A 21808-nucleotide genomic window follows, 5' to 3' on the forward strand; every position below is an offset into this window, starting at 1 on the left:
TCCAGTGAGTCAAAGGATAGACTATAAAATACTACTGCTCGTCTACAAAACACTTAATGGCCTTGGACCAAAATACATGCTTGACTTGTTAGATTCCTATGAGACATCTAGACCCCTAAGGTCGTCTGGAACGGGTCTTCTGCATGTTCCAAGAACAAGAACCAAGAGGGGTGAGGCAGCATTTAGTTATTATGCTCCTCACCTCTGGAACAAGTTACCCGAACGTCTGAAGTATGCTCAAACTGTTAGCTCCTTTAAATCAGGGCTAAAAACGCTTTTGTTTGGCACTGCATATCCATAACTGTCTATATATTTCAACCTACCTGCCTTCTATTCCTATTGTGCTTATCTCCATTGCTGATTTCAATGATTATTAGTAGTAGTAGTTTTTGCTTTATTTTTATTTTTGTTTTATTTTTATTTATTTATTTTTATTCTGTGATTAGATGTGATCATTTGTCTTGGTTTTTACGTTGTGTTGATTTAAATGTGATTTTTATGATCTTCATGTGATGTAAAGCACTTTGAATTGCCTTGTGTTGAATTGTGCGATATAAATAAATTTGCCTTGCCTTGCCTAATAAAGAAAAAAAGTAATATAGATCAACTTATAATAAACTATAACTTTATTAACATTGTTTTGTTTGTAACAGAGAAGACTTGACGCGCATCAATTTGCCTGAATTTAAAAAAAAAAGTCACATTCAAACTGTAAATATACACTCAAGGTACATTTTTGACCATTTAATACAGAAAAATAAAATGTAATCAAATCAGTAAATAATAACAAATTAAAATTGATTAGAAACATTCACTCATGAGGACAATATGCCAAAAAATTTGACCGACAAAACTGAATAAAAGAAAAAAAGAGTGTCCTTGGACAGAAGGACAGTTTTTATTTTTGCTGCTCACGGTAGTTACCTCCTTTGCAATGGTGTGGAGTTATTTTGCAATGAGCATGCTAACAATGCTCACTGGTTTACTGATATAACAGTGACAAAGCAGGACGATTGTTGGTAATATTTGCCACGTTTTCACTGAAAAACAATCAAGCGGCTTATCAATGAGATTGGGGTCTAATGTCTTTAAGTGGCGTCTTAATTGATTTGGCTTCTGGCTGTCCGCTATAATTATTTTTAGACGCAGTAAACAGTGGTCTTTCCTCATGACCCGCTGTATTAAAAGTCAAAGCTAAAAGGCAAACGGCACGAAAAAAGCGCATTCTCGGCGGCCGAGGTAGAACCGCAGGTGATGGCGGTCGTCGTGACGATCCCAAGCCGAAAATGGCACTTCTCGGGCAGCGACGTGAGAACAGGACAAGACAGTGGGTCGCTGCGTGAGTGAGTCCGGTCGGAAAACGGCTTTCGAAAACTGCGGCGGCACACTGCTCTTCAAATCTGTTTTCTGAGTGTGCTGAGTGCTCTTCCTTTGTTCAAAAATACTGCGCACACTCTGAAAATGAGAGCGCCACTGCCACCCACTGAGTGGATGTGCAAGTACACTTTATTCCAGTACGGCAAAAAAAAAAAAAAAAAAAAGCATCTTCCCCGAGGTCACATGCGCCCCCCCTTGGCATTGCTCTGCGCCACTATTTGAGAAGTACTGGTATAGTGGAGCATGTGGTTATTGTTGCAACGTCTCTGGTGAAAATGGGAGAGCCTCTGTCGTCATCTCTGGCGAAAATAAAGTCAATATGTAGAATAAAGAGGAAAAATGTAACATATGTGTTGCCCAAAGTAGTGGAGTAAGAGTCACGTTTCTTCTTTAAAAATCTACTCAAGTAAAAGTAAAAAGCATTGCATTGTAAAACTACTCTAAGAAGTACATTTTTCTCAAAAATTTACTCAAGTAAATGTAATGGAGTAAATGTAAAGCATTACTTCCCACCTCTGCCAATATGTCAGGGTTCAATATATTGTTATGCAACACATTTTCAACTTGAAGAATGCTTCTCGGGCCAGCTTAGTAAAACATTAAGTGAATGAATTCATCTATGTATACAGGCAGTCCCCGGTTTACGAACGAGTTCCATTCCTACGCTGGAGATGTAACCTGAATTTCCGCATGAGTTGGAATTAACTAAGCTTGAGAACGAAAAACCGAACGACCGGATATCCGGTTTTACAGGTGAGAGATACAGTTGTATCGATAGTAAAGTTACCATTCGACAGTAATTAGTAAGGGTGTAACGGTACATGTATTTGTATCGAACCGTTTCGGTACGTGGTGCTCGGTTCGGAACGGAGGCGTACCGAACGAGTTTCTGACGTAATGTAGCCCTTACTTTTCGAGGCTGTGAGTCGATCGGGTTACAGTTTCTTTGTGTAGTTTATATTTACTCAGTCTTCTCCACTATATTGAGCACCAACACGGTAGGACACTAACCCGGAAACGTCAATCAGCCAATGCATACCAGTCGCAGTGCAGCTGCGTGTTAGACACGTCCCAGAAGCGGCTCAACACGACGCACGTGAAAAGAATGGCAGAGTTTATTATTTGACGTGAGACGCGACCCTCCTGCATCAATACTACTACCGGTAGCTAGGATCGGGCAGACCAGAAGTCACTCATGTAAAAATACGGGGGATCCGGTCGATTTTCAAACTAATATGCAATCGTAACCCACTTTTTGACTCCATCAGATCTCTTTGAGTGGTAGTTCGGGGCACAGTTGACTTGTCTTTGTTGATTTACTGCTGTCTTCTCTGCTATAATAATAACCAACACGGCCCCGTGCTCAATCCAAAACCCTCCTACCACAACAAAACAAGTAGGAACTAATATTCATATAGGAACTAAAGTTATACAACATAAAATATACAATATAAATGAATACTACATCACATTTGTAAGATATAAACTCATAATAAAATAAATAATAGCCCATTTAAATAAAATAAATTGAAATGAGCTAAAACACCTGTAATTAAATAATAAGAATAATACACAGATCCTGCTTACACAATTACATTGATTAATTTTTATCTGACACTTTAACTTAAGAAAATCCACCAATAAAGCTTTTGAAAACCGTTCATAAGGAAAAAAATTATTCATCGAGGCATTTCATTTGTAAAATACATGTTAAAATCTTTGTCATTGGGATTGCTTTTCTCTTTAGCACAGGACTTTTTTACTTCTTCTTTCTTTCAGAAAGAAAGCTGACCAATAAGCGGGGTCTGAAAGGCAAATTGTGTTTGGATTATCTTTAAATACCCGCTACTTTTTGAGCAGGATTCTACCTTTGTATAGGCTAATGTTCCAATTGTTGAAAGCACAAAGGTGTGTAATAAACAACTAGCACATTAATAAGGCATGAAAATCTCTCACCTTTCGGCGAAATTTGCTGTATCGAACCGTATCGTTCTCAATCGTATCGAATCGCTCGGCCTTAAAAATGTATCGCTTTTGAATTGAATCGAAACCTGTGTATCTAGATACATATCAAATCGGCTTTATGCCAAACCTTTAAATACTGCCTAAAACTCAAAATAACTATCCAAAACCCAAAAATAGACGACATTGTGCTGTCCTCGCCAGGATGTTGGAAATAAGTCCATGTGGTTTCCTGACTTTATTCAGCTTCTCGTGACATCAACACGTGCAGAATGAAACAAAAATAAAAATTGAATGAAATCAGTTCGTCAATAATAGCAATTCAAATTTTGATAACGCGCTGCTGATACAGCAATAACAATAAACACAAACGATTAGCACGTATCAATTAACCGTCCACACATCATTAAAAAAAAATCACATCATCTCGCCCAAAGTATTCGACCACAATTGAAAACGCACAAGAATCTGTACAAAAGGTGTTGCCTCTGGATGCTTCGAAAGTAACAAACATGCGCGCAGGGTCTTCCCTCTCTCACACTCGGTTTCTTCGTGGGAGCAAATGGCTCTTCCTTGTGTGTGTGTGTGTGTGTGTGTGTATTCGTGTTCATCTTAGCGTGAACAAATACGTTCTTCGTGTGTAAATGCGCTCTGACTTGAAACCCTCGCGTGCGGAAGTACTGCCTGCCCTACATTTCCTACGCCAAAATAAAAGCATGCATCACAAAACAAAAGTCAACATGATGAAGACTGGAGACTCCAGCGTCCTAAAGTTTAAATTACATCAGTCTGGTACGTCGTAACCCGGGGACTACCTGTTTTTCTTTCTATATTCTGTCTATATCTCCGACGTCATTAAATCACGTGTTTTTTTTCCCCCCATCCAGAGTCCCGCAGACGTCACTGTAGAAGAACTTCACCCTGAGAAGCACAATCCCGTCCACGTTAAACAGAAGGAGGAGCCTGACATGCCGTTGATCAAACAGGAGGCGGAGCCAGAGACCTCTGATATCAAAGAAGAAAAACAGGAAATTGAAATCCTCAATTTTCCAATGGGTGTCGGTGTGAAGAGCGAAGAAGACGAAGGACCAAGCGAAGAGAGCGGAGCAGCGAACCCTTTGAGCGACAGCTCATTTCAGCACCAGACAACAAAAGGAGAGCAACCGGACGGCCTCTTAGCTCCGCTTTCGGACAGCGATGACTCAACGTCACATTCTTCTGACTTTAATACTGATGAGGAGGAGCATGACTTTGACCAAAATGCTTCAAAATCCTTAGACAAGTCATCATTTAAAAGAGACGCAAAGGAAGGCGTGGTTGGGAAACGTTTTCCCTGCTCACTTTGTGATAAAACATTCTCCACGAAGGCAAAATTAAACACACACACAAGAAGACACACTGGAGAGAAGCCTTATGCCTGCACACTTTGTGATAAAAAATTCTCCACGAAGGCAAAATTAAACACACACACAAGAAGACACACTGGAGAGAAGCCTTATGCCTGCACACTTTGTGATAAAAAATACTTTACAAAGGAAAATTTGAACTATCACACAAGAACACACACTGGAGAGAAGCCTTTTGCCTGCACATGTTGTGGTAAAAGATTCACCCATCAGGGAGATTTAAAAAAACACACAAGAAAACACATCGGAGCGAAGCCTTATGCTTGCACACTTTGTGATAAAACATTTCCTTTTAAACGCTACTTAAGGGCACACATGCGTAGACACACTGGAGAGAAGCCTTTTGCCTGCACACTTTGCGATAAAAAATTCTCCACGAAGGCAAGATTAAACACACACACAAGAAGACACACTGGAGAGAAGCCTCATGCCTGCACACTTTGTGATAAAAAATACTTTACAAAGGGAAATTTGAACTATCACACAAGAACACACACTGGAGAGAAGCCTTTTGCCTGCACACTTTGTGGTAAAAGGTTCACAAGTCAGGGACATTTAAACAGTCACACAAGAACACACACTAGAGAGAAACCTTTTGCCTGCACATGTTGTGGTAAAAGATTCACCCATCAGGGAGGTTTAAACTATCACATAAGCACACACACCGCAGAGAAGCCTTATGCCTGCACACTTTGTGATAAAAAATACTGCACGAAGGTAGTATTAAACCTTCACACAAGAAGACACACTGGAGAGAAGCCTCATGCCTGCACACTTTGTGATAAAAAATACTTTACAAAGGAAAATTTGAACTATCACACAAGAACACACACTGGAGAGAAGCCTTTTACCTGCACACTTTGTGGTAAAAGGTTCACAAGTCAGGGACATTTAAACAGTCACACAAGAACACACACTAGAGAGAAACCTTTTGCCTGCACATGTTGTGGTAAAAGATTCACCCATCAGGGAGGTTTAAACTATCACATAAGCACACACACCGCAGAGAAGCCTTATGCCTGCACACTTTGTGATAAAAAATACTGCACGAAGGCAAAATTGAACAGACACACAAGAACACACACTGGAGAGAAGCCTTTTGCCTGCACATATTGTGGTAAAAGATTCACCCAAAAGGAAAATTTCAGCATTCACACAACAACACACACTGGAGAGAAGCCGTTTGCCTGCACACTTTGTGGTAAAAGATTCACCTGTAAGGGAGATTTAAACAAACACACAAGCACACACACCGGAGCGAAGCCTTATGCCTGCACACTTTGTGATAAAAAATACTCCTCGAAGGTAGTATTAAACCTTCACACAAGAACACACACTGGAGAGAAACCTTTTGCCTGCACACTTTGTGATAAAAAATACTCCACAAAGGCATATTTAAACAAACACACAAGAACACACACCGGAGCGAAGCCTTATGCTTGCACACTTTGTGATAAAAAATACGCCACAAGGGAATATATAAACATTCACATGAGAACACACACGGGAGAAAAGCCTTTTGCATGCTCACTTTGTGGTAAACGATTTGCTCGGAAAGGACATTTAGTAAGCCACGCAAGTAGCCACACTGGCGTGTGACAAAATATTCTGATTCCTGCATTTACAATGGAAAAAGCATTTCAATTTCATTATTCGGTTTTTCGCGAGCCTCTTTTGAAAAAGTTGTTCATGATTTTTCAGGCGCTGTTCTTTTTTACAACTATCCAATTCATATATGGCAGAAAACAGACAAGGTTGAAATGGCAGTTTCTGCTCTTGCACCCCTCTTTAAAATAAACTGCTGTATTTTAAGCCAAAACAGCTGTTGTGTTTGATAGAACCATATGTCTCAGGGGTTGCGTTAGCCGAATATTTTCCGTCGTTGACCGGTTTTTTAAAACGGTGACGGAAAAAACTGAAGTCCATCCGTCATTTCGACAGGTTGCAATTCACACCCACAGGGTGGCAAGTGAGCATATTAATTAGGTATTGTCTCTCTTAATGCATGACGCCGTTGGCCTTACTCGGAAAAATGTTAAGGCAACTGAGTGTTTGCCTTGCACGGCCAGACTGTTCTCCCTGTATTTTTCAAACACTGAGAGAAAAGTCTGGGACACAGCCTCTCGAGAAGGTACAAAATCAATCGACAAATCAGATTTGTTTATTTGCGTGACGTGTTCTTCACGAGCAACGTCACTTTTGCGCGCCGAAAGTCGTCTCTAGAACAACACAGATGGCGAACGGGAGGGCCGAGAATATGTTCCAATCCGCGGTAAATTCAGTTTTAAATAAGCTAAAACACAACGAGTCATTGACAAGTCTGTCTCTCGCTAGCCATGTTGAATAAACTCCGTTCTCCTCGTATGTTTACTTCCGCGCGCAAGTCCCTCGTCCTGCCCTTGTCGCTTTGATAGCGGCACGTCTGCCCGTCGCTGATTGGTGAACTCCGCTGTCTGTTTGCCTCTTGTTAAGTGTAGAAAAGGCTACAAAGTTATGTGATTGTTTGCTTAAGATGTTCACAGTTGCTCGTTCAATGCCTTCAGCATCATTTGATTCCCACATTTGGCTGACGTAAATAGGTGAAAAGTTGGATTGCGCATGCACCGTACCAGAATGCGGATGTCAATAGTAAGAAAGTCACGGGTGGATGCACGACATGAGCGTGCGTCTAATTGTGTGTTTGTTCATTGCTGTGCGTAAATGCAAAGTGAGTATCACAAGCAGCATTCATATTTACGTAGACAATTTGTTATGATTACCTTTTGCTGTTGTTATGATAGTTCGTCCGATTGTTTTGCGTGGTAGTCCGTTAGCGTGTTGCTATGCTGCGATTCTAAAATAGCGACACGTTGCGGCATAGCGCACCGGAAGTAGAGTGAATCCGCCTTCACAATAAGTGCCCGGAACCGGAAGTGCTTAGCTGGAGCGTAGAAAATAGTTCAAGCTTAACTTCGAATATTCCATCTACATGTTTAAATGTAATTAAGTTGAATTTAAGCAATGTATATTTATTTATTGTTTCTTTTCATGTCTTTTGTACAGATAAACCACACACACAGATACACACATATATACCCACAAACACCTACTCAAGAATATAACCATTTCCACATCTACATGGACAGTTGGGATGAATGGACTGTATAAAGTTGATTTAAGAGGATTTGCATTAAAGAAAAAGGAGAAATCCAGCCACCTGTCCAAGTGCCGTGATTGCCTCTACTTTGAGTGGGCCTTAAGTGGTGTTTGGCCTACACACTGACGTGAACACAGCTAAAATCAACCTGAATCAGCGAGAATCCAGTTTTCTCCACTACATTAAGCTTATTCGGACAGAATATTAATTAAAAATGAATGAAAACTAAATACTATAGAATATGTCATTATTATCATTTTAAAAATGTAAGTGACTGGTAAAAATAGATTATGACCGGATTTTTATGACACTGTCAGTCAAAATGACAGACAACGAAAAAGTCTAGCGCAACCTCTGATATGTCTATATGCTGCCAGAGCAGAATCATGGCACATTAAGCCCCTGAACTATTTTTAATATGTCCGGTTTACACTGAAAACCCCCGTTTACAGATCTCTTGCAACTGCTTTTGTTTCAACCCAGCCAAAAAAAGAAGGCAGGTAAGTAGATTTATTATTCGAAATGTCTGTCATTTTTAGCTTAGAATCATTAATTGATGTCAAATATTTAGTTTAAAAAAATAATAAACGACTTTAAAAAATTGTTCACTTGGATATTTTAAACTTTTAAACAAATTACGTCACAATGAAAAAAATGGGTGTCTGTAAATCAGTCACAGATATCTACCTTATAACTGTCGCTTAATTGTATTTTTTTGTTAGTCACATTTTCTCCGATATGTTACATGATAAATAATCGATCCAAACAAAAATTGGGGGGGAACGTAAATACTAGTTTACTTTTCGCACGTATTTTATTTTCGGTTTCAGCATCACTCAATATTATTTAAATAATATTTTATTTCCATACTCCTTGAATTGATTCGGTGAAATCGGGAGATTAACTCTTTAACCGTGCGCAGCCAGTTCGTTAAAGCCTGCTGATTATACCAAAATGAAAAAGTTACAGTACATCAAAATTAAAATACACATTACTGCAATAAAGGTTTAATTAGTGACTAAAAGATCGCTTGTGACCTATCACAGTGTGTACTTTAGTTTGTCAAGTGTAAAATTTATTCCTATTTTGAATTACTAGAAATTGCTGTCATCCTCACATTTTTATGAACGGACTCATTAATATCTTCAGCGGAAGATAATGGATGGATGGATGGATGGACTCATTAATATAGCTTCATTACAATTTAATGTATCAAAAAAGTAATATTCTCTCTATGGTGCAACCAAACCAATTTTCTTGTCTTACATTTCACTACTTAAAATCATTCATGTGGGTGCTCACTCTTCAAGATCCTAATTAACTAATTCAGAAACTATATTAAGCACTTTCTGCTCCAGGTAAAGCAGCTTTATTTCAAACAGAAATGACAAAATAGTTGTAATGTGTTGTTATTTTCTTTTGTCCCAGACAACAGTTGTAGGTTGTTTTAATTACCTGACATTTTTTGGCCAACACTTCCGCCTTCATCAGAGGTAATTTAAACAACTTACAACTAACATCTGGGATAAAAGAAAAAAACCAACTAATCTATAAGTGTAGAAAAAAATGAACTCAATGCAAACAGTTCTGATGTGGTAAACTTTTTTTTTTTTTTTTTTTTTTTTAAATTATTGAGAGAATACAAGATATTTTCTTTAGTCAACAATCTCCTCAGAAAAGGTAAATCCATCTTCCAGATGGTTGAAACAGAACTTGATGGCTCCAAGACTGTCGTCCGAGCTCATCCTCTTCCATCTGCAGGATGCTTGGGAACAGGATGCTTTGTTAATTTTATTTTTGATTTTAAACTAGGTATATAAACAATCTTACACCTCTTTTTTCCCCCTGCCATATCTTGCAGTGGGCCACCACTAACTTGAAGGAGCTGTGGTTGCACCTCTTCCTAAAAAAATAAATAAGTCAATTAAGGGGGGCATGTTCAAAAGTGCTTCAGAGAAATGCACACTACAAAGTCTTTAAAAGCTGACTTCAGCAATTATATCCAAATTTTACTTCTTCAACTAATAGACTGGTGGCACTTCACCCTGGAGTGATGCTTTTGCCTTTTCTGTCCAATGGGCAAACTCTTTCTGTGGTCATAAGTTGAAAAAACACAAAAATGAGTACACCACAATTTCCAACAAAGAATTAAGGTGCTATGCACCTACTTTCCTGTGAACGTCATATCAACAGTTTCAAAGACTTACCATGCACCCAGGTTTAAAATTGTCCGCTAGCAATATACACTAGAGGTGTGCATCGGCACTGCCCTCACGATTCGATTCGATTCGATTACGATTCGCAGGGCCACGATATGATTCAATTCGGCAATGCATTGCGATGCATTAAAGCCCGGGATGCATTAAAATTCTAAAGCAAAGCATATTTTTCGTGAATCATGAGGCAACACAAGCGGTCAGACATTAAACAACTTTTTATTGGCTCTTGTGTCACTCCTGGTTGAAGTCAAATGAAAATACTTACATTTATATATATTTTTAAAAAACTGATCACAGCATTTAATTAGTGCTTTGAATGAGACCAGGGCTTTCTCTTTTTTTTACACCCAGTAGCAGCCTTTCACACAGTGCAACATCTGAACTCCTGTGCAAAATCAATAATAACAGTCACTGTATTTTAGTCATGACCCATTGATAAAAATATTCAAGTAAGTATTAAAGAAAACGACAAAATATTGTAGTGCAGCAGCATCTTTATCGCAATATCAATCCAGGGATCAGTTCAGTTGCAAACAAAACATCAACTAAATTGCAATGTAGAACAAAAGTAAAATGTAGGCCTAGCCCACTATATATGTCCAATCAACTTAGAAATGCAATCAGTAACTACCACATAACAATAAAAAATCATGAATTAAAATGAAGTGCAGCAGCATTTTAGCAGCCATAACAATATGTTTCAACATGAGGAAATATCAGTTTTTTGCAATTGAGAGAGCAGAGAGATAGTAGAGGTAAGATCGGGCCTAAAAAATCCAGCCCGACCCGACACGGCCCGCTGGTATTGAAGCCCGACCTGGCTTGGAGTGACGCGAAAAAAAAAACAAAAAAACGCAGCAGCAGCAATTTATTTTCATTTCTTCGAGTTGGTATCCATAACTGTTTATATATTTCAATCTACCTGCTTTCTATTCCTCTTGTGCTTATCTCCATTGCTGATTTCAATCATTATTATTAGTAGTAGTTTTTGTTTTATTTTTATTTTTGTTTTATTTTTATTTATTTATTTTTATTCTGTGATTAAATGCGATCTTTTGGGTACGTTCATACCACATGTCTTAATGCACGAATCCGATTTTTTCATGTTTTTCCGACTCCAGTGAGGCATTAACTTGACGGTCTGAACGTGACAAGTCGCATAGAACTGGACCATTTCAAATCCGATCTGGGTCACTTTCGTATGTGGTTCAAATCCGATCTGGGCCACATTTTTCCAGACTGTCGCGGCAGTCTGTACTGTCCACTCTCCCAAATCGGATTTCATGCAGCAATTACGTCATCAAATAGCGAGAGAGACGTTACCGTACCGGTGCAGCTGTGCGTTATTAGCGCCTAGCTTGCAGTGAACACGGCTTTTGGGGAAGGGCTGAGCTTGACAACAGTCATAAAAAATAAAAATGGGTTGAGGATAAGCCTGAGAATGATCGGTTTTCTGTCTGCTCCATATAAGCAATATTTCAACATTGCTTACACGGCCGAGAGTCGGGGCAACTAACCGTGTGTGTGTGTGTGACATGCACGGACAGTGCGTGCATGCTATCGATCCATATAAATAGTGAATATAAGCCTAAACGGGGATTATTTATGTCTGTTATTTGTGTCCTCCTTTTGAAAAGCAAAATATGATATCCCTGGAATGACGGATGACGTGTGTCATTTGTTTTGATGCTTCTGCGCATGCGGGTCTTCTTGCTCAACGCGTGTCGGACTGCGAAATACTGCGCATGCGTAATGCTTAAATGGTCTCAATGGACAAAGGCAGTCTGAACGGGCACGCCAAAAAAATGGATATGACAAAAAATCGGATTCGTGCATTAAGACCTGTAGTATGAACGTAGCCTTTGTCTTGGTTTTTACGTTGTGTTGATTTAAATGTGATTTTTATGTTCTTCATGTGATGTAAAGCACTTTGAATTGCCTTGTGTTGAATTGTGCTATATAAATAAATTTGCCTTGCCTTGCCTTGGCAGAAAAAAACGCAAGTTTTCTTAATGTTTAAATAGTCTACATCAGGCATCTCCAAAGTCTGGCCCGGGGGCCAAATGTGGCCCGCGGTCAAATTTAGTCTGGCCCCCAGCCTCTGTCATAAAATCAATTACGTCTTGCCTGCACACCGTATTGGCCCGAATATAAGACGGTGTTTTTTGCATTGAAATAAGACTGAAAAAGTGGGGGTCGTCTTATATTCGCGGTCTAGACATTATACCCATTTTCGACGCTAGATGGCGCCAGATATTATTGAAGCGATGTTCTGTCATGACAGATCTCAGCTACTTTCAAGTTTAACCAGTTTGCATTATTTTATTACAATGTTTTTCCTTATTCAGATTTTTTTCAAGACTACAGTTACAGTTAGACTTCACTTTGATGGTTAATGCAGTTATTGTAATTTTGTTGTTTTATCACAATAGATTGGTTTATTTACATTTCAAAAACCAGAAGCCATTCATTTACAAATGTGATTGCACTTTAGTTTACATATCTAAATGTTCAGATATTAAGATTTGAATGAGGCAGAATAACATGCTTTTTCTCTCAAATATATTGTTATAATCATTTGTTTCAGATGTGCTGTAATTATTTTCTGAATAAAAATTAATTTGGTGTTCAAAAAGTCTTTTTTCAAACTTGAGTCTTGAAAAAGAGGGGGTCATCTTATAATCAGGGCCGTCTTATATTCGGGCCAATATGGTAAATTGGTCAGCAGTGCTGCTACCAGCATATGAAGTAGCTTACACACTAAATGCTGCTCATCATTTACCCACTAAAAGGCAGCAGCACTCTAAGCAACATTACCACATGTGACCCTTTACTACCAATTTTCTAAAATGGCGACAATCAACAACAAAAAAAGAAAGTTGACTGCGACGGCCGACGCTTCAAGGATAGGTGGAAATTGGACTATTTCTTCACTAAAATATGCAACAACTCGGTCTGCGTCATTTGCAAAGAGACAGTAGCTGTTTTTAAAAAGTTCAATGTGAGGCAATAATACCAAACGAGACACGCTGACATGTACGACAAGATTATAGGGAAGATACGCAGCGAGAAATTGAAGCAACTTGAAACTAGTTAAATTTTACAGCAGCAGTATTTCACAAGAGCCCGAGAGTCAAAAGAGAACGCCACAAAGGATAGTTGCGAGATTGTTGAAATTATTAATTTTAAAAAATAATAAAGAAAATGTGACACACAGAATAGCTTGCTAAAATTTGCTTAAATATATTGTTCTACGAAAAGGACGTCATCCAAGGTCGGCCTCCCACATTTTTACCAAACCAAATCTGGCCCCCTTTGCAAAAAGTTTGGATACTCCTGGTCTACATATTTTTATGATAATTATAAAATCATTTACACAACGAAATAACGCTGGGAAAGTTTAATAAAAAAAATAAATAAATAAATTTAAAAAACTGCGATTTTGCAGACACACAGAGGAGACGATTCAAAAGGATCACATTTGTGTTGCCTTTGTGCATAAATAAAAGTGTCTTTCATAACGAATCGCAACTGCCACAGCGGAGGAGAAGAAAAAAAAGCGGGCGGCGCCACTGCGTTCATGTGCGTCCACAAGCAAATGCACAATACAGAGTTCTCGGTATTATCCCATGTTTTTTTTTTTTTTTTTTTTAATAGAATTTATTAGTCCGGCGCAGCGGCCCAACCCGAACAAGTGAATGCTTAACATTTTGGGTCCGACCCGTTCGGGTTCGTGCACAAGGTCTAACCTCTAAGAGATAGGACATAACATGACAATGAAAACTACACAAAGGAGACTGTTCATTGTGAAAAAAAAAAGTAAAAAGCATAAGCAGCATTACCCAATTCGCTGCTTAATGCATCAGTACGTATTAAACAATATAAGTAGAGCAAAGTCACATGCAGTTAATAAAGGAAGACATTATTTCAATTACATTAAGAATACTATATATAAGTAAGTCTTTTCAACTTATTTTCAGAACAAACACGTCATGTTTTCCCTGCAAGTGTTGTTTAGCTATTTAACATTTTTAAACATGCATACGCTTTTAAAAACTTTTTTTCAGTACGGCCACTGGCACTTACCGTGTTTTCTTCGCGAGCGGTGAAATGACTTAAGGCCGAGTTATACTTCCGCGTCAGACCTGCGCCGTCAAGGAAGACCCAAGTTACAACCCTGCGCCGTAGCCTAAGACGCGCCTCTCGAATTTTCTAACCTTCGCGTCGCGTAGACGTGTATGACGTGGCGAAAACGGACTGTGATTGGTCCGCTTAGACTGTTGTTTCCGGTTTAACGCGAGATCACCGCCATTGTAGAATACAATCAAACATTATTTTCTACATGCAAAAACGGACCAAGCCGACACGAGTATCATCGAAGAGCAAGTCTCGTCAAGACATTATTGTGATTTCCAAATGGCAAGGTCGGCGATTGAAAAAAAATTAATAAATGGAAGAACCACCGAGACGTGTGTGTTTGGAATCGAGTGGCCACACGAAGCGGTGACCCAGTTGGCCAAAAACTGCCAACTTTTTATCACTTTATGTCGTATTTTTGGTTGGTGCACTTCATCATTTGTTGTGTACATATGTTTGCTGTGAGTCTGTGACTTATTTACGTGTCACACTTCAAGTATATGAAGAATAAAGCACAGATTTGGTGTCAAAAGAGTTGTTTTGATCTTAATTTTCAATAACAGACAGTTCACACATGATACATCATCACTGACTGAGAGTGCCTCGGTGCTTTTTATGATAACGTTAAAATCAAGGCTCCCAACGCAGTTTGGGAAGTTCCATAGACGCCAGAAATCTGCTATGGCTTCCCACTGGCTGGTTGTAGGACAAGGCAAACAAATCGGGCTGGAGGGCTTTGCAGACCTTGAACGCAGTGCTCGATGCCAGTTTGAAGCTAGCCGCCACAGCTAGCTCTCTCCACCCGAGTCTAAAACTCTCTGTGCGGCATCAAAAGTCGGCCAGACCGCCTCGAAACCGTCTTCTGCCTCGCCTGCCCCACAACATTTGTATGTTCAATAATTATTCAGTGTTGATGAGCAGAATATTTACTTTCAAGAGTTCCATCTTGCATTGTTTATTTTTTCTCCGACTAGCGGAAGTCAACAAGCATGCCCCAAAACCGTACAAACATAATGCCACATCCCTCTAGTGGCTTGGCGGTGAATTACAGAGCAACGCGTTCCCTCACCGCAGAACTAGCAAATGTCGAATGACGCCGTAGTCGCTGCGCCGTCACCGCAACGTGGGAGTATGACAGGCTTTACTTGTTTTCGTTGCAACGGTTGACGACATTTCCGGTCTGAGGAGACTGAGAGCTGTGGTATTGCGTCATTTCCTGTCTGCGGGATGGGTACTGAGGCTGCGTTTCAATCGCGGTTTAAATGAGCCCTCGTTCACTTGCCCTAGCCACCGCCCCCCCGAGGGAATCCCCGCCGCCATCTTAAGGGCCGTTCCAATTCCCAAAACAGCGAAGTGAACTTGGTGAGATAGACCCTCAGAGGGCTCAGTGATCGGGTGAAAAACGATGGTCAGTCCGGAGCTCCCTGTTTCCCACAATGAATTGCAATGGTGCATGGAAAATATGTCCAATGCGGTGGTGATAATGAAGCTCAAACACCTTTGGCTGCTGTATATATACCACCAAAGAAGAAGAAAATGAATTAAGCCACCAGCACGGTGTTTGAATGTTATACCAAACTGCCTTTCGAATTGTAAAATTCATCATTGTTGTTGAAAAAGAAAAAGAAAAAAATTAGACTAATTGGACAAATAAATAAAGAACTGCCCAAATAAAATTTGATACAAAACTAATAATTTGATCATTCCCAGGTACCGACGTATTGCCATCAAGCACGGAATACGTCTCCGGCTTATTGACATGAGTCGCCGTGCATTTTGTGCGATGTATTGGTGCCACCAGGGGGTGGCCAGGCCACGGCCATTTGTTGGCAACCCCACGCGCCAGTATAATGTTAGATGTAGTAGCTGCGGAACTCAAAATGTTGACTGGAGTATTATGGACTATGCACATTAACACAGTATAATAGTGTACAAAATACAATATAACACAATCAACAAAAGAATATCAGTAGGTGTGTCCTTAAGTAAATCTGACAGTTTTTTTTACTAGCCTGTTTATTACTACAACATAGTAAAAACCTGAAATTATGGCTTTTATTTTTTGGTGTGCCGCCTCAAGGTTTTAAGTGGCCCCATTTGGCCACCCCTATGAAGAATTTCTGGAGGCGTCACTGATTTGGAATTGGCAGTATAGCGCTACTCCAAAACCTTGTGGTTGTTTCATGATTTTCTTGCCCGTGAGTGAACGAGGGCAGGTGTGTTCCATTTACGTCTTTCGCTCCCCCTCCGCCCACTTTCCCTCCGCGCTCCAAGTGGCCTCCGTGTGACGTCATAGCAAGTGCTTAGGGCAAGTGAGCGAGGGTAACTCAAACCGTGATTGGAACGCAGCCTGAGACGAGCCGCGCAGGGTATAGACCCCACTCACATGACGTCACAACCACGCCTCCGCGCCATATTGTCCGTCAACTCGTCGTGTTTACGCATTACCGCGACGTAAATTCCTCCTATTATGGCATGTTTTTCTGCGTGTGGTGTGCGTGGCGGTTGGTTGCAGTAACAGAGAAGATAGACGGAGAGACTTGAAGTTGTACCGTATTCCGAGAGACCCGGAGAGGAGAGCGAGATGGACTGCTGCAATTCGACAAGAAAACTGGGCACCAAACGATTACCACAGATTATGTAGTAGTCATTTTATATCTGATAAAATGCATTTAATATACAGTATATTTAGAGGGTTTTGGGCTGACAACCACAATTAAGATCATTGCGAGGCGAATCGCCGACAACATACAGTTTCAAATTCAAGATGCTTATTTCTTCCACCATCATTATTTTTTGAATAATATTTAGCTGGTAACAAGTGAAAGAAGCTGGCCTCGTCTACGGATCATCAGTTAAACAGGGGTGTCCAAACTTTTTGCAAAGGGGGCCAGATTTGGTGTGGTAAAAATGTGTGGGCTACCTTGGCTGGTTTCCGTAGAACAATATTGTCATATCTGTATGCCTTCTCAGTTGTTTTTTCTTTCCAGCATCTGATTCAGCTGGATGGGCGGGGCCGTGGCCGCACACCTGTGGCGCATTAGGAGCGCTCATTATTTAAGGACTCCCGTCACTGTCTGCGAGTGTCGGACTATTGCATATGCTTGTTCCTGCCTTGCTTACCGCGGTGTGCTCATCGTCATCCTCGGTGCCTTCCGACGTTCTTCGGTCGTGTTCTGGTTTGATCTTATTTACTTTTGTGCTCTTCTGGATTTTGTAGTTAGGATTTTGTACTCGGTTATATTCACGCCATCTTGGGTGCTCTCTTAGTTATATTTTGTTTTACTCGCGTTTTCTAGCGTGCTCCCTAAGTTGTACTTGTTATATTCGCGTTTTCTAGCGTGCTCCTTAAGTTGTACTTGTTATATTCGCGTTTTCTAGCGTGCTCCCTAAGTTGTACTTGTTATATTCGCGTTTCCTAGCGTGCTCTATTGATCTCCTGGTCTGTGTTTTGGATCCACATTAACGGCTTACCGCCATAACAAATATATTTAAACAAATTTTAGCAAGCCCTTCTGTGTGTCATATTTTCTTTATTATTATTATTTTTAATTCATAATTTCAACAATCTCGTCTTTGTGGCGTTCTCTTTCGACACTCGGGCTCTTGCGAAATACTGCTGCTGTGAAATTAAACTAGCTTCAAGTTGCTATAATTTCTCGCTGCGTATCTTCCCTGTAATGTTGTCGTACATGTCAGCGTGTCTTGTTTGGTAATATCGCGTCACATCGAACTCTTTGAAAACAGCGACTGTCTCTTTGCAAATGAGGCAGACACAGTTGTTGCGTGTTTTATTGAAGAAATAGTCCAATATCCACCTATCCTTGAAGCGTCGGCCATTTCAGTCAACTTTTTTGGGGGGGATTGTCGCCATTTTAGAAAATTGGAAGTAAAGGGTCACACGGGGTAATGTTGCTTAGAGTGCTGCTCTTAAAGTTTTTCAAACTTTCGTGAGAATAGGCTGATTTTGTGTGGACAAGATAGTTGTAGATATCAGGGTAGCAGATGTCAGGCAGAGAAGGCGTAGACAGCGGGTCGAAAAATATCGATTTAGGCATCAAATATGGATCTGGCGAATGGATAGACTGAAGCTTTTCCACATAACGCCTTTTATGCAACGCATCCAATGAGTTTACAGCGTCTGAAAGCACCGGGGCGTCCATGAATTGCACTATAAATTGCACGACAAATTGAAACCATTGAGAATACGGATAAACAATGACGGACAATATGGTGGCCGGATACAGCGACACGTCATTGTGTGACGTTGGTGAGTGGGGTCTATACACGGTTCCCGTTTGACGTCATATCCGCCCCTGCGCCGCCATTGTTGTTGGCAACAAGGAGCAAACTATTACATAACACAACAGCACTCAAGATGGTTGTTGGGTCCGTGGATGTGTGAACAGAGCAGATGGGACGAAGAAAATTGGATTGTACTCCATTCCAAAGGTCAGACAACATGAAGGGGATTTCACAAAATCGCTTACAGAGGAACGTCGTCGTCTCTGGTTGGCAAATATTAAGAGGAAAGATGAACCCTCGAAACATGTCAGGGTCTGCTCGGACCACTTAGGTAAAATCTAGTGTGTATTTTGTCATATGTGAGTGTCTGAAAAGTACTGGCGTAAGGCAAGCAAGCAAGCTAATGCCAGGGACACACGGTAGGATTGGTTGGTGAAATTCCAGACGGACGAGAGACCCCAGGCGGAACGAGCACATTCCTTGACAAAAAGTTTTGCTCCTGCCGATTCTCTTCCCGTGTGTCGCTGGTTTTTAAAGCCGTTATCACACAGCAACCTTCTCTTAATTAGTAATGTTGGGGATAAGTGAAATACTAAGCTGATGTTATTCGTGTCTCTCTAAACGATGTTCAGGTCGCCCTGCTAACATGTACGACCGAACAAATCCTGACTGGGCGCCAACATTGAAACTCGAGGAGATGACTCCTACCGAATCTCTGAAAAAGCATGCTGAGCTTGAGAGAAAGCAAAACAGGTATGTGTAATTCTCAAACCCCCAGATCATTAATTTTTTCGGTGTCTTACTGTAGCCTGTAAAGCCCACATGACTTTCTGCCAATGATGTTCAAGTTTTTTGTCAGTAATCTTGCATGGCAAGCAACATAATGGTTCCATATATAATGGCTCCTTGGGCCCTCTAGTACTAATAATTGTCATGATCAAGGACAACAATAGACACATCACTGTCAGTTTTCATCTAACAGTATTAATGTCACTTATTTTTTCTCAGCTATGAAGATTTGATGTTTAACATTGGTGTCATTAACATGAACAGCCTATGTGGTTTTGTGTCTAAACAGATTTCAGAGAACAGCAAAAAGGCAGGAAACAAAGATGAGGAACGATGCAGCCAGTGCTCTTCTTCACCTCCAGGACAGCTGCCAGCACACACCCCGTAGTTCTCAGTCTCCTCAGACCGGAAAAGTCATCAACCCTTGCGACGAAAAAAGTCATTTCACCGCTCGCGAAGAAAACACGGTAAGTGGCCCTACTGAAAAAAAGTTTTTAAAAGCCTATACATGTTTAAAAATGTTAAATAGCTAAACAACACTTGCGGGGAAAACATGACGTGTTTGTTGTGAAAATAAGTTGAAAAGACTTACTTATATATAGTATGCATGTTTAAAAATGTTAAATAGCTAAACGACACTTGCGGGAAAAACATGAAGTGTTTATTCTGAAAATAAGTTAAAAAGACTTACTTATATATAGTATTCTTAATGTAATTGAAATAATGTCTTCCTTTATTAACTGCATGTGACTTTGCTCTACTTATATTGTTTAATACGTACTGATGCATTAAGCAGCGAATTGGGTAATGCTGCTCATGCTTTTTACATTTTTTTTCACAATGAACAGTCTCCTTTGTGTAGTTTTCATTATATTGCACTCTTATTTTTCATTATGTACATGCTTGCAATTCGCAGCTCGCTGTTTTTGTTGTTGTATGGTATTGTTGTTTTGCCTTCATTTGTTGTTTCTGGTCCTTTGTAGTTTGAATGTTGTCACATGATCCAAATAGAATTAAGTTGTATTTTTTTTTCTTGATATTGTTACTCTGCTTAGCTATATGTTTTTTCATTATTTTTTTTTTTTTTCACTAGCTCCAAGATCACCACCCCATTGGGAAGAAACTGAATCATGACCCCCAAATTGTAGTCTTCCCCTGCAGATACAGGGATGTCACACACATCCAAATGGAAGTAAGAAGAATATGTAGTACTGTACTCTAAATTTTGGACTGTGCTGAACACTTTTTTTTGTAGACAACGAACACTGTGAAACCCACTGTGCAGACAGGACCAATGGTGACAACATAAGACCATGCCGAGTTTCACGGACGGTTCAAACTCATCCTGCCCAGGAACGGCTGGTATGTTTTTATATCTGAGACAAATGTTGTGCTCACTAGAAATCTGAATAGGCTTATTATTCCTTATATTAGTTAACAATTGGACATAATTATTTATTCTTGGTTTTGTTAACCAATCAACATTCTCATCAGCTTATGTAAATCTTGAATATTAAGAGGCCAGAAATGGTGTTGATTGTCTAAACAAAGAAAGCTTGCCTGACACGTGCCGACTTTTGGACCCTTGGCTTGAGCAATGAAATGGAATCAACTGTGAATTTTGAGGATTTAGTTTCTTTAAAGAAGATAGTACAATTAAGTAAAATTTAACTTTTTTTTTTTTTTTTTTTGCAGATATGAAATGCATATTTATAACTTGTCCAACAAGTAGCTCATTCAAAGGTACAAAAAAGTATTTTTTTGGCTTGTGTAGGGTATTATTTTAACTATGTAGCCTACAGAATGTGGGTATGCGTGTATGGGCTCATTTAGGTGTGTGCGTACGTTTGTATTTATATAACATATGTCCGTGTGTATATATTATGTATTTTTCAGGGAAGGAGCATATTTGTGGCTGACCCCTATGTTGTTGCAACATGGTGAAAGCCTACTGGATGTGACCCACACATGCATTTGCCTGTAAGGCTGAGTAGTAACAACTACAACTTGGAGCTTTGGTTCATTTTCAAAGAACAGTCAAATCACAACAAAATAAATGATCCAAATTCTGATTATTTGTGGGGAAAAAAACAGATCCAATCAGATCTATTGTTATCACTAACAAAATTCAGTATCCATTCATATTGACATGACGTTTCCATGATGATCCAGAATAGCCTTGTTTGGTTTTGAAGGTACGTTCCAGTCGATCTATTTATGATGGCCCTTCAATTAAAGCAGAATTGCACTCCAAATGATTCATCCAATAATTTGAAGCAAAATTTTAAAATGCCACTCAAAAATGGCGATTGTTTTGTTTCAAGGGCGTTGGTTCGGTCTCAACATTGGTAGGGACGAATATAATTCAATTCAATTCAATTTTATTTGTATAGCCATGGATCACAACAACATTGTCTCAAAGGGCTTTGCAGAGGCAATATGATACACAATCAGAAACAGCAAATGAAGCAACAAAGATGAATAAATAAATTCAAGTCCTGGGTTTCGGCCATCCTTTGACCCTCCATGTCGGCAAG

General features: G+C 39.8%; 1 protein-coding gene across 4 annotated transcripts in view; it reads left to right on the plus strand.

Moving 5' to 3' along the window:
- The window catches only part of LOC130925885 (oocyte zinc finger protein XlCOF6-like), a 37669-nt gene extending 16342 nt beyond the window's left edge, over positions 1–21327 (plus strand). For 2 of the 4 annotated variants that reach the window (XM_057851361.1, XM_057851360.1), the window contains one exon: positions 4227–8376. In XM_057851361.1, coding sequence (XP_057707344.1) covers positions 4308–6344 — 2037 coding nt within the window. In that variant the 5' untranslated portion in view covers positions 4227–4307 and the 3' untranslated portion in view covers positions 6345–8376. Of the gene's footprint in view, positions 1–3286; positions 4132–4226; positions 8377–19114; positions 19236–19560; positions 19739–20364; positions 20464–20526; positions 20634–21167 lie in introns of those variants that run through there. The other 2 variants (XM_057851364.1, XM_057851363.1) reach the window with 2 other exon arrangements.
- The last annotated feature ends 481 nt before the right edge of the window (positions 21328–21808 follow it).

The sequence above is a fragment of the Corythoichthys intestinalis genome, chromosome 1 (genome assembly GCF_030265065.1).
Source record: "Corythoichthys intestinalis isolate RoL2023-P3 chromosome 1, ASM3026506v1, whole genome shotgun sequence".
Classification (NCBI taxonomy): Eukaryota; Metazoa; Chordata; class Actinopteri; order Syngnathiformes; family Syngnathidae; genus Corythoichthys; species Corythoichthys intestinalis.